Raw genomic sequence first — 17031 nt, 5'->3', positions numbered from 1 at the left:
AAAATCTTAAAGAATCAAGCAAACAACAGTTCACCCTTGAAGTCTTCCCTGAAGCCCCAATCTAATCTGACAACACTAAATATTGTAACTTTGAATCTTAGAGATCTGACCTAATAGATCTGACCTAATAGAAATACAAAGAATAAACACCTAATACAAAGAATAAACACCAAAAACGAGCAATCTATTTGCAGCTTTAGATTCAGCAGTGTCCCTTCAGTTTCTTCACTGTGAGGACATGTGTGTGTTTGCATGAGTGTGCACTGTGTGCAGACTCATGGGTAAACGGAACCCATTTTGAGCTAGCGTTTATAGAAGAGGAGAGACATTACTCAGGATCTGGGACCCCTCCAAGCACCAGGGCAGGAGCGCCGCAGGGGCCAGGGAAGGTACTGAAACTGCTAGATTCAAGTGCCTGCTTCTTGTTTCTGCTCTTTCTGCACTGATTTTTTTTTCTCTTTTTTCCCCACCTTAAGCTTTCATGTCCAGTTTCCAGAAAAGAAGCAGAATTATTTGGTCAGCTCTGTGTTTTTCTTTCTCCCACACTTATGGATGTCTGCGTCTCTCCCTCATCCCCTCGCTATATCCATCCTCCATTGACGAGAGAGTTGTTCCATAAAGGATATCCTTGTAAGCTGTGTAGACATCCCACAACCTGACAGTCTGAGTGGATTTATTCACAAATGCTTAGCTTCAGAGATGAGGACATTAAGAATTTCAGAGGGATGTAGCTGATACAGGACGGGAGCAGGGGAGCAGCTGCTGTCAGTTTAGTTTTTCAACACTTAGGTGCCGTATTCTCCTGCAGCCTCATCCAGTCACACTGTGTCTGTACTTCTGTGAAATAACCTTTTGCCACATTTTGATAGGTAGTTAACATAGATAGCCACATTTTGGTGTCCTTTACAGTTCAGTTGAACATAGACTATTCTCATCCCTGAGATACTGATACTATTTCATGCCAGATAGAATTCTTCACAGTTTGTTTCTTCTTCTCCTTCTTCTTCTTCTTTTTTTTTTTTTTTTAGATGTTCTTTGAAACTTGATCACAGAATTTTATGGGTTTCCAGTTGGTACCAGTGAGCAGTAAACAAAGCCTCTAAGAGTTCTTACTTTTTTTCTTCTTCTTTTTTAAAATTTATTTATTTATTTATTTATTTTTTATAAACATATATTTTTATCCCCAGGGGTACAGGTCTGTGAATCACCAGGTTTACACATTTCACAGCACTCACCAAAACACATACCCTCCCCAATGTCCATAACCCCACCCCCCTTCTCCCAACCTCCCTCCCCACAAAAATCATAAGTGACTCTTAATCTCTTTTACCTCCTCTTGTTGAGATGTGGTATTCTTCACAAAATCATCCTGTATCTGGGTGGGTTGCAACCATGAATACTGTCAGAGCAAGCCTTGCATCAGCTAACGGTTTTCTTTAATTTGGCAAAGTACGCTAGGCTTTGTGACATGTGGCTCCTGGGCTTAATGTTTATTGTGATGAAGTGGAATAAGTCCCTCTAAAATACTGATGTAGTTAAAGTTTTAAATGAAATATTAAAAAGCATTTCTTTTGATAGAGAATCTTAATTCTAGAATTTTGTAATTTAACCTTGAAAGTCTGTAAATATGGTTTCTGGATTTTTGTGAATGAGTACTTCTAAAAGCTCTTTGAAAATTGTTCTGTAATTCCTTAAAATTAATCCTATTTTTTCATTTAGCAGACAGTATTTTTCAGTTTTAAGTATTATTTTTTTCATTGCCAGTTACAAAAATAAACAACTCTCCATCTAGTCATGCAAACAAGAGAGCATTAGCACTCTGTGAATATTCTTTTTTTAGGTAAGGAATGGAAATTTAGCTCTTTATAAGATTGTGTTGTCAGTCTGTATTTCCTAAGTTTAATCCCTTCCAAAAGCAATAAAGACAGTAAAATAAGAAGCCCATGATTCCATGTGCTCTGATCAGGGAGGATTCACTTAAGAAAGATGGGTATCTGTGAGGTTACAGAAAGATCTATCAGTTGAGAAATACAAAAATCAGGAAGGGACAGCAAGGTAGATGGAAGATCCAATCCAGTAAGTGCATGTAAAAAAATATTAGAAGAAAGGAAAATTTCTGAACTCTTTGCTGTAAGAGCTCAGTTTTATTCTAGCTTATAATTTTCTTAGGGTATTGGTTTTGAATGTAAACTGGCAGACTAATGGAGTGTTGGCATGGGCTTTGGCTAGTGGAATTTTCTATATAGTCTGAGGAGTATAGGGGAAGCCTGACTTGGTCAGGGCCATTTGAACTTTCATGGTGTCAGTCAGGACCACCTGAAGAGCCCCGAGGGCCACCTATATTCCGGATTCCTTGGCATGGCCCAGAGAAAAAGCAAATGGCAGCATCTTTCAGTGGAAAAAGTACTGGACATGGTGCCAATAGAGTCTGTCTATTGGGGCTGCCATTTATTAACTGTTGTCATGATGGATTGCTTAATCTCTAAAGCAAATTCTTGAGGCTCACGCCATACTATTTTGGGGGGGTGCTGAATTTATTTATTTATGTATTTTTATTAACCTATACTGTATTATTAGCCCTAGGGGAACAGGTCTATGAATTGTTAGGCTTACACACTTCACAGCACTCACCATACCACATACCCTCACCAATGTCCATAACCCAACCATCCTCTCCCTACCCTCCTCCCCCCAGCAACCCTTAGTCTGTTTGTGAGATTAAGAGTCTCTTATGATTTGTCTCCCTCCCTATCCCATCTTGTGTCATTTTTTTTCTGTCCCTACTCCCCAGACCCCCCACATTGATTCTCAAATTCCTCATTTCAGGGAGATCATATGATAATTATCTTTCTCTGATTGACTTATTTCGCTGAGCATAATACCCTTTAGTTCCATCCATGTCGTTGCAAATGGCAAGATTTCATTTCTTTTGATGGTTACATAGTATTCCATTGTGTGTGTGTGTGTGTGTGTGTGTGTGTGTGTGTACCACATCTTCTTTATCCATTCATCTGTTGATGGACATCTACGTACTTTCCATAGTTTGGCTATTGTGGACATTGCTGCTATGAGTATTCGGGTACACATGGATCACTACATTTGTATCTTTAGGGTAATTACCCAGTAGTGCAATTTCTGGGTCATAGGGTAGCTCTATTTTCAACTTTTTGAGGACCCTCCATGCTGTCTTCCAGAGTAGCCACACCAGCTTGCATTCCCGCGAATAGTGTAGGAGGGTTCGTTCCTCTTTCTCCGCATCTTTACCAGCATCTGTCATTTACTGCCTTGTTAATTATAGCCATTCTGACTGGTGTGAGGTGGTATCTTATTGTGGTTTTGATTTGTATTTCCCTGATGCCAAGTGATGTGGAGCACTTTTTCATGTGTGGTTGGCCATCTGGATGTCTTCTTTGCAGAAATGTCTGTTCATGTTGGTTTCCTTTGCTGTGCAATAGCTTTCGATCTTGATGAAGTCTCAATAGTTCATTTTTGCCCTCGCTTCCCTTGCCTTTCGCGATGTTCCTAGGAAGAAGTTGCTGCAGCTGAGGTCAAAGAGGTTGCTGCCTGTGCTCTCCTCAAGGATTTTGATGGATTCCTTTCTCACGTTGAGGTTTTTTATCCATTTGGAGTCTGTTTTTGTGTGTGGTGTAAGGAAATGGTCCAGTTTCATTTTTCTGCATGTGGCTGTCCAATTTTCCCAACACCTTTGTTGAAGAGACTGGTTTTTTTCCCCATTGGACATTCTTTCCTGCTTTGTCAAAGATTAGTTGACAATAGACTTGAGGTTCTATTTCTGGGCTCTCTATTCTGTTCCACTGATCGATGTGTCTGTTTTTGTGCCAGTACCTTACTGTCTTGATGATGACAGTTTTGTAATAGAGTTTGAAGTCTGGAATTGTGATGCCACCAACATTGGCTTTATTTTTCAATATTCCTTTGGCTATTTGAGGTCTTTTCTGGTTCCATATAAATTTTTGGATTACTTGTTCCATTTCTTTGAAAAAAAATGGATGGCATTTTGGTAGGGATTGCATTAAACATGTAGATTGCTTTAGATAGCATACACATTTTCACAATATTTGCTTTTCCAATCCATGAGCATGGAACATTTTTCCATTTCTTTGTGTCTTCCTCAGTTTCTTTCATGAGTACTTTATAGTTTTCTGAGTATAGATTCTTTGCCTCTTTGGTTAGGTTTAAAACTAGGTATCTTATGGTTTTGGGTACAATTGTAAATGGGATTGACTCCTTAATTTCTCTTTCTTCTGTATTGTTCTTGGTGTATAGAAATGCAACTGATTTCTGTGCATTGATTTTATATCCTGACACATTACTGAATTCCTGTACAAGTTCTAGCAGATTTAGAGTGGAGCCTTTTGGGTTTTCCACATCAAGTATCATATCTGCAGAGTGATAGTTTGACTTCTTCTTTGCTGATTTGGATGCCTTTAATTTCTTTTTGTTGTCTGATTGCTGAGGCTAGGACTTCTAGTACTATGTTGAATAGCAATGGTGATAATGGACATCCCTGCCATCTTCCTGATCTTAGTGGAAAAGCTTTCAGTTTTTCTCCATTGAGAATGATATTCGCTATGGGTTTTTTCGTAGATGGCTTTGATGATATTGAGGTATGTACCCTCTATCTCTACACTTTGAAGAGTTTTGATCAGGAAAGAATGCTGTACTTTGTCAAATGCATTTTCAGCATCTATTGAGTATCATATAGTTCTTGTTCTTTTTTTTATTAATGTGTTGTATCACATTGATTGATTTGCGGATGTTGAACCAACCCTGCAGCCTGGAATAAATCCCACTTGGTTGTGGTGAATAATCCTTTTAATGTACTGTTGGTGAAAATTTTTGCATCTGTGTTCATCAAGTAATTCTCTTTTTTGATGGGATCTTTGTCTAGTTTGGGGATCAAGGTAATGCTGGCCTCATAAATGAGTTTGGAAGTTTTCCTTCCATTTCTGTTTTTTGGAACAGTTTCAGGAGAATAGGAATTAATTCTTCTTTAAGTGCTTGGTAGAATTCCCCTGTGAAGCCGTCTGGCCTTGGGCTCTTATTTGTTTGGAGATTTTTGATGACTATTTCAATCTCTTTACTGGTTATGGGTCTGTTCAGGGTTTCTGTTTCTTCCTGGTTCAGTTTTAGTAGTTTATACATCTCTAGGAAAAGCATCCATTTCTTCCAGATTGTCAAATTTCCTGGCATATAGGTGCTCATAAAATGTTCTTATAATTGTATTTCTTTGGTGTTGATTGTGATCTCTCCTCTTTCTTTTATGATTTTATTTACTTGGGTCCTTTCTCTCTTCTTTTTGATAAGTCTGGCCAGGGGATTGTCAATCTTATTTATTCTTTCAAAGAACTAGCTCTTAGTTTTATTGATTTTTTCTACTATTTTTTTGGTTTCTATTTCATTGATTTTGCTCTGATCTTTATTATTTCTCTTCTCCTGCTGGGTTTAGGCTTTCTTTGCTGTTCTTTCTCCAGCTCCTATACGTGTAGGGGTAGGTTGTATACTTGAGACCTTTCTTGTTTCTTGAGAAAGGCTTGTATCACAATATACTTTCCTCCCAGGACCACCCCTTGTTGTGTCCCACAGATTTTAAACAGTTGTGCTTTCATTATCGTTTATTTCAATGGATTTTTTTCAATTCTTCTTTAATTTCTTGGTTGACCCATTTATTCTTTAATATGGTGCTCTTTAGCCTCCGTGTATTTGGGTTCTGTCCAAATTTCCTCTTGTGATTGAGTTCTAGCTTCAGAGCATTGTGGTCTGAAAATATGCAGGGAATGATTTTGGCAACCTTTTGGCACCCGCTGAGACGTGATTTGTGACCCAGGATGTGATCTATTCTGGAGAATGTTCCATGTGCACTAGAGAAGAATGTGTATTCTGTTGTTTTGGGATGGTATGTTCCATCTGATCCATTGATCAGATGATGTCCATCTGATCCAGTTTGTCATTTAAGGCCTTTATTTCCTTGTTGATCTTTTGCTTGGATGATCTGTCCATTTCAGTGATGTTAAAGTCCTCTACTACTATTGTATTACTGTTGATATGTTTCTTTGATTTTGTTATTATTGGTTTATACAGTTGGCTGCTCCCATGTTAGGGGCATGGATATTTAAAATTGTTAGATCTTCTTGTTGGACAGACCCTTTGAGTATGATATAGTGTCCTTCCTCATCTCTTATTATAGTCTTTGGCTTAAAATCTAGTTGATCTGATCTAAGGATTGCCATCCCAGGTTTCTTTTGATGTCTATTAGCATGGTAAATTGTTTTCCACCCCCTCACTTTAAATCTGGAGGTGTCTTTAGATCTAAAATGAGTTTCTTATAGATAACATATTGATGGGTTTTGTTTTTTTAACCATTCTGATACCCTCTGTCTTTTGACTGGGACATTTAGCCCGTTTACACTTAGGGTAACTATTGAGAGATATGAATTTAGTGCCACTATATTGACTGTAAGGTGACTATTACTGTATATTGTCTCTGTTCCTTTCTGGTCTACTACTTTTCGGCTCTCCCTTTGCTTAGAGGACTCCTTTCAATATTTCCTGTAGGCCTGGTTTGGTGTTTGCAGATTCTTTCAGCTTTTTATTCTCAGTGATAGCCTAGCTGGATAAAGTTTTGGCTCCCTGTTTTTCTTGTTTAGTCCTCTGAATATATAATGTCAGTTCTTTCTGGCCTGCCAGGTCTCTGTGAATAAGTCTGCTGCCAATCTAATATTTTTACCATTGTATGTTGCAGACTTCTTGTCCCAGGCTGCTTTCAGGGTTTTCTCTTTGTCACTAAGACTTGTAAATTTTACTATTAGATGACAGGGTGTTGACATGTTATTACTGATTTTGAGGGGGGTTCTCTGTGCATTCTGGATTTTGATGCTTGTTACTTTTGCCATATTAGGGACATTCTTTACAATAATTTGCTCCAATGTACCTTTTGCTCCCCTCTCTCTTTCTTCTTCTTCTGGAATCCCAATTCTAATACTGTTTCGTCTTATGGTATCACTTATCTCTCGAATTCTCCCCTCATAGCCCAGTACTTGTTTGTTTCTCTTTTGCTCAGCTTCTTTAATCTCCATCATTTGGTCTTCTATATCACTAATTCTTTCTTCTGCCTCATTTATCCTAGCAGTAATAGCCCCCATTTTTTATTGCAACTCATTAATAGCTTTTTTGGTTTCAGCTTGGTTAGATTTTAGTTCTTTTATTTCTCCAGAAAGGGCTTTTATTTCTCCAGACAGGGCTTCTCTAATATCTTCGATGCCTTTCTGAGCCTAGCTATCACCTTGAGAATCGTCATTCTGAACTCTATATATGACATATTACCAATGTCTGTATTGATTAGATCCCTAGCCTTTGGTACAGCCTCTTGTTCATTTTTTTGTGGTGAGTTTTTCTACCCTGTCATTTTATCCTAGTAAGAATATATGAATGAGAGAAGAAAATACTAAAAAGGTGGCAAAGAGCCCAGAAAAATGTATGCTAACCAAATCAGAAGAGACCTCAAATTGGGGGGAGAAGAAAAGGAGTAAAAAGAAGTTTTTAAAAAGAGCTTAAAAAAATTAAAAAAATATATATATATATTCATATATAATTAGACTGATGAATAGAACAGAGCCACCCACTTGATTTTGGGTGTATTTTGGTCTCTTAGAAGAAACTATGTCCCAAAATTTTAAAGAAAGAAAAACTTATATATATATAAAAATAAGAGTAAACACAATGAAGGGATGGAATATGACTGTAAAGATGAAAATTTTTTAAAAATTCTAAAAAAGGAATTGATAAGTTGGGAAAAGAAAAAAAAAGAAAGTGAGAGAATTGTTCAGGCTGGAGACTAGAACAAAGCCCTGTGCTAGATTAGGGTATATTTTGATCTATTAGAAGAAGTTGTGTTCCAAAATTTTTTAGAAGAAAAAACCATATATGTATACGAAAAATAAAGTTAGATACAATGAAGGGTAAAATATGACTATTATAATGAAGGTTTAAAAAGATCTTTTTTTTTAATGAATGGTATTGTTAAGATAAACTAGTTAAAAAATGTTAAAAGAGGAAAGAGGAAAAGTTAAAAAAATTAGAATAAGAAAAAAATTTTTAAAATTAACTTTGTGAGATTAAAGAATCATGTGGAGAAAGCCATGAATTCCATGCTTTGCTTTCCCCACCTATGGAATTCCTCTGTTCTTGATCAGTGAGCTTTGTCTTGGCTGGATGTTCTTGCTGATCTTCTGGGGGAGGAGCTGTTGTAGTGATTCTCAAATGTCTTTGCTGAGTTGGAATTGCACTGCCCTTGCCAGGGGCTAGGCTCAGTAATCTGCTTGAGTTCACTCCGGGGAGCTTTTGTTCCCTGAATGCTTTCCGTAGAGCTCTGGAGGATGGGAATGAAAATGGCAGCTTCCCAATCTCCAGCCCAGAGGAGCCAAGAGCTCGGGGCCCCACTCCTCAGTGCGCCCTCGGAGAAAAGCACTCAATCACTCCCATCTGTCTCCCTGGTCTTTGGCCGGGCTCTGAGCTCACCAGGTCTGTGTCTCTGGCACACAGCCTCGTTTGGAGTCTCCAAACCCAGCAGAATCCTGTCACTCTGCTCTTCTGGTGACTGTTCCCAGATCTGCTACTTGTGGGGTTCCTGCTCAAAGAGTAGTGGTCTGATTGTGCCACAGATCACAGTTTAAGGTGATCCTGAGCTGAGAGCTCACTCCTCTGATACCCACGAGCTCTGCGACACTCAGATACCCCAATCCTTCTGTGACTCCGTGGGACCTGAGACCATATTTTCCTACAAGGGCTCCACCCGCACTTAGCCTCTGGAGCGATGTCCCTCAGTGGAGCAGACTTTTAAAAGTTAGAATTTTGTGCTCTGTTGCTCTACCTCTTGCCAGGAGCCAGCCCCTTTCCCCGTGGTCTATCTTCCCCTCGTTTCATATTCTCTTCTCCATTCATGCTATCTTTCAGAAAGTGGTCAATTTTCTGTTTCTAGAATTGCTGCTCTTCTTCTTTCGATCTCCTGTTGGGTTTGTAGGTGTTCAGAATGGTTTGATAACTATCTAACTCTACTTTGTTCACAAGTTCTCTACAGATTTAAAACTATTAAAACATTTAAAAGTTTACTAAGAAAAATTTTTTAAAGAAAGTGAAGCCAAGTATATAAACCTCTTCAGTTTTGTTTTCTAAGAGGATTTTATTTATTTATTTAACAAAGAGAGAGAGAGAGCACAAGCAAGGAGAGCAGCAGGCTGCCCACTGAGTGGAGAGCCTGATGCCGGGCTTGATCCTATGACCCTGGGATCATGACCTGAGCCAAAGGCAGAGGCTTAACTGACTGAGCCACCCAGGCACCTCTCTCCTTCAGTTTTTTTTTTTTTTTATTTGTTTCATTTTGTTTTGTTCTTTATACTTAAAAGAAAATCCCAAATTCCTCACATGGGCAAAAAGATCTGTGTGAATGACCCTTTCTGCTCCCCGCTGACAAGAGGCCAGCTACTCTCTACCTGACTAACTCCTCAACCTTCAGATTTCAGTTCAGTGTCAATAATTCCTTTCTTTTTTTTTTTAAGATTTATTTTTTTATTTATTGAAAAGAGAGGGAGCATGTGTGCACCTGAGCAGGAGATAGAGAGAATCTCAAGAAGACTGTATGTTGAGTGTATAGCCCAGCACAGGGCTTGATATCAGGACCCTGAGTTCATGAGTTCATGAGTCATGAACCTGAGTTATGAGTACATGACTCTGAGCCAAAAGCAAGAGTCAGTTGTTCAACCGACTGAGCCACCTAAGTGCCCCAGCATGTCATTATATATAGCATGCCACATTATCTTTGGGGGTACTTGTCCAGTTGTAGTAACGTTTTGGTTTCTGTGGTCTTTTAAAGAATGTCAGTCTATCCACCCCAACTCAGATCCACAAGGATGCTGAGACCACATCTCTTTTGCTTCTGGATCCCAGCACCACACCTGGCACATCCAAGGACTCACAGATCGTTGAATGAACAAGTAATTAAGCGATGAGGAAACAAGTTGTTGTAATTTTTTTTTGCTTATCACTCTAGAGAACACTAGACAAAAGCAGTACAAATGGAATTATAATTGGGCGATTTGCTAAGAATTTTAAAAACACAACTAAAATTAGTGTGACTAAAATTAATTAAAATTCAGCTTGACTAAAATTAACGTACATGTAAGGCATGGAAAAGGAGCCAACATTTTTTCCGCATCTTTTTTTATTGCAGTTAGGAAAAACTCACAGAGAATTATGGACCAAGTTGTAATTTGAGAAAAGGAAAGGAAAATGAAAAATTTTGAAAAATATCATAAATCTTCTACTGAACTTATATGTTGGCTAAATTTCAAGAGTGTTTAGGGATTTCAAATTACATTTTAGTAAAGTAAAAAATAATTTCAGCTTAATTTTCAAAATTGTTTGGATGTTTTATTTAACATAGTGCTACTTAGTTGCTTTGTTAAAGAAGTATGGAATCAGAAGACAAAAAGGAACTCAAACAAGACCTTGTACTGTCATGAATTTTGCTCTCTCCATCTCCAATTTAAATGAAAAATGTTCCTACAGTTTTGTAATATTTTTAGTCAGTGGAAGCCTGTCCAGTATATTTATTTCCCATGAGAGAGCTTAAATAGTCAGTGATTTCATCAGCAAAGAGACAAAAAGGCACCAAGTCGTATATGTGCTGGACTAAAACAAACATTGCACTTAACAATAATATGCCTTATTTGACCACTTAATGATATATGGAGCCTGACTTCTCCCAATGAAAGGAGCCTATTTTACTTATGTGATAAGCGCATGAGGGCCCTTAGATATATAAAATTTATGGGATCTTTGATTGCAGAAGATGGCAAGGAGAGACCTTGCATATCCCCTTACTTGGCAAATGTGAGGAAATGTGGAGAAATGCCCACCTCCTCTTTACTGCTCAATCCTTCCTGGTGGAACTGGGATGGAGAAACATGGAACAGTTCTGGAAGTATCCATATAAAACTGTTAGCAGTGTTTGCCATTGGAGAATGGGAATGAATTAAAAAATACATACATTTCTTTAGTTATTAAAAAAGATATTAGCGATGAAAAAATGAATTATAGTGTATAGATGCGTTGCTTAGCTTTTGGTTTTGTTAACTTATGTAGCCTGTGCCCTTTCCTGTCTTTAACTCAATATTTTTGTTAAGATATTTTAGCCTATTGAAAATTATTTTTAAGTTCTAAATATTAACATTAATCTTGCTGATTTTTCTGGCTCCTGATCTCCCCGAGATTTAGAAAATTGAAGTTCCAGTTCTCCCTGTTCAGTACACCCTTTCAAGGCAAAAGCCGGCTCATGGTCGATGTCCTGCTCTGAGCTTTGGTGTTACTTTTGACCTGAGTGCACCTCACTGATGCTCTTACGAAGTTTTGGTGGTGGTGATTCTTTTTATATTATGTTCTAGGATTTTTTTTTTTTTCAGTAAGAATGTTGTTCTAGACACCTAATCAGCCATTCTGCTGGAAGTGAACCTCTCATAATTTTTGTACTATCATATGCATAATAGGCATAATTTGTATATTACATAATTTCCATCAGAGCTGTGAACTGATGTAATAGACCAGTAGCACTTTTATGATATTCTCTAGACTAACCCTCCCTTCACCAAATAGCATCCTTAGAGTTGTAAGCGTGCATCTTATTTGGTGACTGTTTTGCAGATTGCAGGTAAATACCTGATGGTTTTTCCCAGGTTAAAGTTAGAATGGGTGTGACTCTGGTGTGGAGTGGTATGGCACCTTGACTGCCTGTTAAGCTATGTATTAGAGCAAATTCAGCTTTACTTTTTTTTTTTTTTTTTTTTTAAGTTTTATTTATTGGTGTAATCTCTATACCCAGCACGGGGCTCCAAACTCATGACCCAGAGATCAAGAGTCACTTGCTCTCCGGATTGAGCCAACCAGGTGCCCCCAGCTTGACTTCTTGAGTAGAATTTCAGCCCTCCTGCTTATGTGACTTCCCTTACCATATTTTAAAGCTAAAGTTTGATGTCTTCACACATGCTTTCTTATTGGGCATCCTCATTTTCATAAGGCCCACCTGTTTTGTCCTCAGTGCCACCTTTTCCTTAATTAGCTCAAAACAACAAAATAATAATAAACACTGCATTCCAGGAACTTGTCAGGAGGATACAAATGAATTCTTTTACTTTTATTATCCTTAAAAAGTTCTGCTGAAATTCACCAGCCAATTTTTATGGTTGGTCTGAAGACTAATGCTCATCCATTCTATTGAAACAAAAATCTAAATCCCAAATGCAGTCAGAAAGTTGAATACCTTGATTAAATTGACCTTCCTGTAGAATGCTTCTAGTACCCTGTCCTTTGGGTGATACCATTGACTCATGAGTAACATTTCTGTTTCCTTCAGAGATGTTGAGGATGTTCTTTATTTTTGTTTATCAATCTCATTGCAGGTTCAAATGTACTTTTCTATCCTTTTCCTTTATTCATCTTTTGACCATATTAAATACTCATTGTTAACAAAAAAACATTTTGAATATTTTTTGGAACATAGTGGGTATGTACAAAATAATTTGATTACTGTTTCGAATAATGCAAATCAGTGGGTAGCCATGTTCTAGAAATGAAATTATATGATGACTTACTTACTTTTGCTTATATAAACATTATCAAAATCTCAAAAATTAGATTTGAGTACAATATTTGTCTCTAGAACCAAAGGAACAAATATGCAAAGACAGTGGAGGCCACTATTATGATTTCTGAGGACTGTAGCCTGTTCCCTCATTTGTTTGAACAGTAAATTTTCAAAAGTAAAATCACTCTCCTTAAATATTTTGTAGATTTCAGTTTCCGATAAATGAGCTATTTATTCATTGTCTCTCTGGTACCCACACAGTGGTTTATCCATAGCAACAATCCTTTTCAAACTTAATAAGACCAACCCTGTATTTATTAGGGAAATAATACTACCAGGTTAAACAAACTGTGACTGTTGGTTCTGTGTATTTACTTTCTTTCAAAGAGATCTGCTAAACCTTCAGTGTGTTCCATGTTGCAGATCATTAGGGAGGCTGAGTTGGAGTATGACACTATGATCCTGAATGTGCTATTTTTATGGAGCGTTTAGAATCAAATAAGAAAGATGATGAGCAAATAAAGCTTTATAAATAAAGTACTATTTTGTATATTGAAAATAGGGCCAAGTTCCTATCTGTATAGAAATCAGAGACATATTATGGTAAATAGTACCACTCCCAGTCTATAGAGGATAAATAGAATACTTAATATTGGCCCAGGAAAACACATTTCAGTTTCTTGACTCCAGAAATTACATTGATGTGGAATCTATAAGAAAGGCTGTGCCTCAAAAAAAAAAAAAAGAAAGAAAGAAAGAAAAGATTTTTCAGAATTACCAAGATTTTCTTAAGAGGACAGATTCTTTTTAAAGAATCTGAATTCCTGTTGAAATGTAAATTAGACCTAAGATCTTTTCATATCAGTTCTTGAGAAATGAAGTATTTAAAAATCACAAAATGTTAGAGTTCTTGTAATCCAATATCCTTATTTTACAGTCATGAATACTTTAAGAAATTGCTACAAAAGCATAGTATCTCTCATCTTAAATGTCCTTGTGCAATATAAAAATTTTTTTTAACTAAAACTTGTTAAGCTTCTATCCTACAAGGTATCCTAATGGGAATAATCTTTTAATTGAGTAATAATTTCTTTTTTTATATATGATAGAATGGAGTACATTTTTTTCTTCATTAGATATTTTTCTGTAGATCAATAGTGGGGTTCTGTATTTATGAATTGGTTGAAGCTGCCTTGATAAAGACCCTGCTATGGTAAATAACTGTTTTTTCTTAGATATGTTTTTGGGTAGTTTAGCACTTAAATGATTTCTTTCTGTTTATATTTACAGATTCTGGAACTTTTCAAAGCCTGACCCTCTTCTTGAAACAGTGGAACATCATACAGAGTTTACTTGTGGTTTAGATTTAAGTCTTCAGAGTCCTACTCAGGTAATGGATGCTGATGTTTTTCTTACCACATAGTTTTGCAACTAGCTCTGTGTCTGGAGTGTGCTGCAGTCAGTAGCACACTTTTGCCTTTAGGGCAGAACAAAGTACATTTACTTAATTAACTTGATCTCTTTTGTTACATAAACTTGGGCATTTGAGCAGACCTCTCCCGGTGGAAAGGGTAACAGAAGAATGGAATGGGGATGGCTTGTTCTCAGAGGTTGGTGAGAGTCAGGAGTGTGGTTCTAGATACAGCTGTCTCACTGAGCTGTTGAGATGATGGGTAGGTCACTTTCCTCTCAGGACTATACCATCCTCTCCACACCCCATATCAATAGAGAGGCTTCCAGGGGCACCTGGGTGGCTGGCTCAGTGGGTTAAAGCCTCTGCCTTTGGCTCAAGTCATGATCCCAGGGTCCTGGGATGGAGCCCCACATTGGGCTCTCTGCTCAGCAGGGAGCCTGCCTCCTCCTCTTTCTCTGCCTGCCTCTCTGCCTACTTGTGATCTCTGCCTGTCAAATAAATGTCCTTGTACAATCTTAAAAATCTTAAAAATCTTTAAAAATCTTAAAAAAAGAAAAAGAAAAAGAAAAAGAGAGAGGGGGGCTTCCAGTGGGGAATTAGGTAGAGTAGAATGGCTACTGTTTTAATTACATTTAAGGGGCACCTGGGTGGCTCAGTCAGTTAAGCATGGACTTGATTTTGCCTCAGGTCATGATCTCAGGGTCATTGGATCAAGCCCAAGTGTGAGGTTCTGCACTCTTTGGGAATCTGCATTTCTACCTCTGCTCCTCTCCCCATTCATGCTCGTAATTGTTCTTTCTCTAAAAATAAATAAATCTTAAAAAAATTAATAAACTTCATATTTTCTCCTTTTTGTTCTCTTGAGGATTTGACAGTCAGTATTTTGGACTTTAAATATTCTTCAGGGTTTTTTTTTTAATGCTGTTTCAGTTTTGGAAATTATAAACTCAGGTCAGAAACACCACAGTATGTTGAGTGATTAGACACTTTATAACACAGACTATGTGAAAATACCAACATAATCATGAAACAAAGTAATGTGTGGAAATTCTAGAGTATGACTGAGAAATTGTGTTTTTATGATGAATTTTAGAACTTGGACCAAAAGCAAATCCCATTTCTCATTACTGTCTATAATTCTTAAATCTAAATGGATAGTTCTCTTTTTTTTTCATTTTAGGAACTTAAGACAATTCTCATTATAAAATATTCTCAAAAAATAAATACATAAAATAATCTTCTTAGACATTAGAATATTTTCATTAACATTAGAATAAGTGTTTTTAAATGATTTGATGGCATCCGAGAAGAAACTGAAATAGTGATGGGTGAAATAGCATTATTTTTAATGTAAGTACAATGTGCTTCAATGAACTAGTTCCTTTTCTGAGAAATACATTTATTGTAGATGATTTTTAATAAAATGATTGTACTTGTTTGCTGTCCTAGTTAAAAAAATGTTGCAGTGTACCTACTGAAATGTGGCACTACCAAACAAAGAACCCTGAGTAAATATTTTCCTTCTCATATAGTTCTATTAACTTGTACTTTATGCATCCCAGACTGTGGCCTTCTCAATGTACATGGTCATAGCTGTTCTTCGTCCAGAGTGCCAAGTGTTTTCTAAATCATCTACGCATAGACCACCTTATTAAAAGGAACTTTGTTTTCAGAGGATTTATTAATCATATTTATTAATCATTTTGTATTGGTCATATATTTATAACGTGGTGACTGCCACCCATCTCTTCCAGTTTAATAACCAAATTACATTTGTGCTAAGGAAACAGTTGCTACTGAGAGCAATTAGGAATGGAGAAGCAGGGGTCTTTGAGCTCTAGAGAAGCATCAGATTCAGTGACGTAATATACAGTTCAACTGTATTAGTAATCACCACCGAGTTAACTCATAGTGGGACAGAGTCTTGGGATTAGGAAACACCGTAAAAATAAGACCACTCCCTCTCATTCATTTACTCTTTTCACAGATGTTTTCATATGTTGGGCTTATATTAGGTACTGGGGATTCAGTGAGGAGTGAAAGTAAATGTGGGCCCTGTCTTCATAAAGCATTTACTCCACCATTGTTATCAACTAATCTCACAAATAATGAGAATAGACAAGCCTACGAAGGAGAAGTACGTTGCTCCTCAAAGGTTCATAATGAGGATAGATATTTGACCTATATACAACATCCGTAAGGCAGTGAGGCTTATCTGAGACCTGACTAGTAAGTGTCACGAACAGACAGAAGAATATCATAAACAGGCAAAAGGAATAGTATATCACAGACCCTGGGATGGGAGGGAGCATGGCTAATACTTGAGAATGAAAGAAATGGTTTCTTCTTTATTTATGGTTTATTATTCAACATTAGAATTTAAGAAAATATATGTACCTGTCATATTTTTAAAAATTGAGCATTGAGATTATCAACTAAATTTTATGTTTCTCCCCATTCTTCAGAGTTAGTCCACTTTGCTTTATGTAACTTTTGCTATGTATTATAGGTCATACAAATGAAATATTAAAGAGTTTTTTTAGTTAATGCATCTCTTTTTATTACTGTATTTTTAATCCTTGGAGAGTATTATTATGGAGTTATCTATTTTCCTGTTTCTCTTAATGCTCTTTGACATTCATTGATCTCTCTTTTATTTGGTCACATTTATTGAGTATCTACCACAGCTGTAGAGGACGGGTAATTCTAGTGTAGTGTGATTAATGCTAGAACAGAAGGGAGCAAAGGATGCTGTAGGAAATATGTGTTCATTCATATTTGTCAGCTGCCTGCTGAAGGCTAGGCATTGTTCTAGGCATTAAGAATAAACCAGTGAGCAAAGCTGACTTGGTTCCTGCTGTCATGGAGCTTAATAAATGAAAATTTGATTTCATATAGTAATAAATGCTATTCAGAATTGGGGCAATTTGATTGAGAATGATGGGGTACTTTTGCTTAAATG

At 37.0% G+C, this 17031-nt stretch overlaps 1 protein-coding gene across 1 annotated transcript in view; it reads left to right on the top strand.

The window, feature by feature from the left end:
* PEX7 (peroxisomal biogenesis factor 7) overlaps positions 1–17031 on the top strand; it is an 88662-nt gene that overhangs the window by 50842 nt on the left and 20789 nt on the right. Inside the window, exon 9 of the mRNA XM_059177455.1 lies at positions 13946–14045. Within this exon, the coding sequence (XP_059033438.1) occupies positions 13946–14045 (100 nt within the window). The remainder of the gene's footprint in view (positions 1–13945; positions 14046–17031) is intronic.

The sequence above is a fragment of the Mustela lutreola genome, chromosome 6, assembly GCF_030435805.1.
Source record: "Mustela lutreola isolate mMusLut2 chromosome 6, mMusLut2.pri, whole genome shotgun sequence".
Lineage (NCBI taxonomy): Eukaryota > Metazoa > Chordata > Mammalia > Carnivora > Mustelidae > Mustela > Mustela lutreola.
The sequence above is the reverse complement of the archived record's forward strand: the minus strand, read 5'-3'. Positions and strand labels throughout refer to the sequence as shown.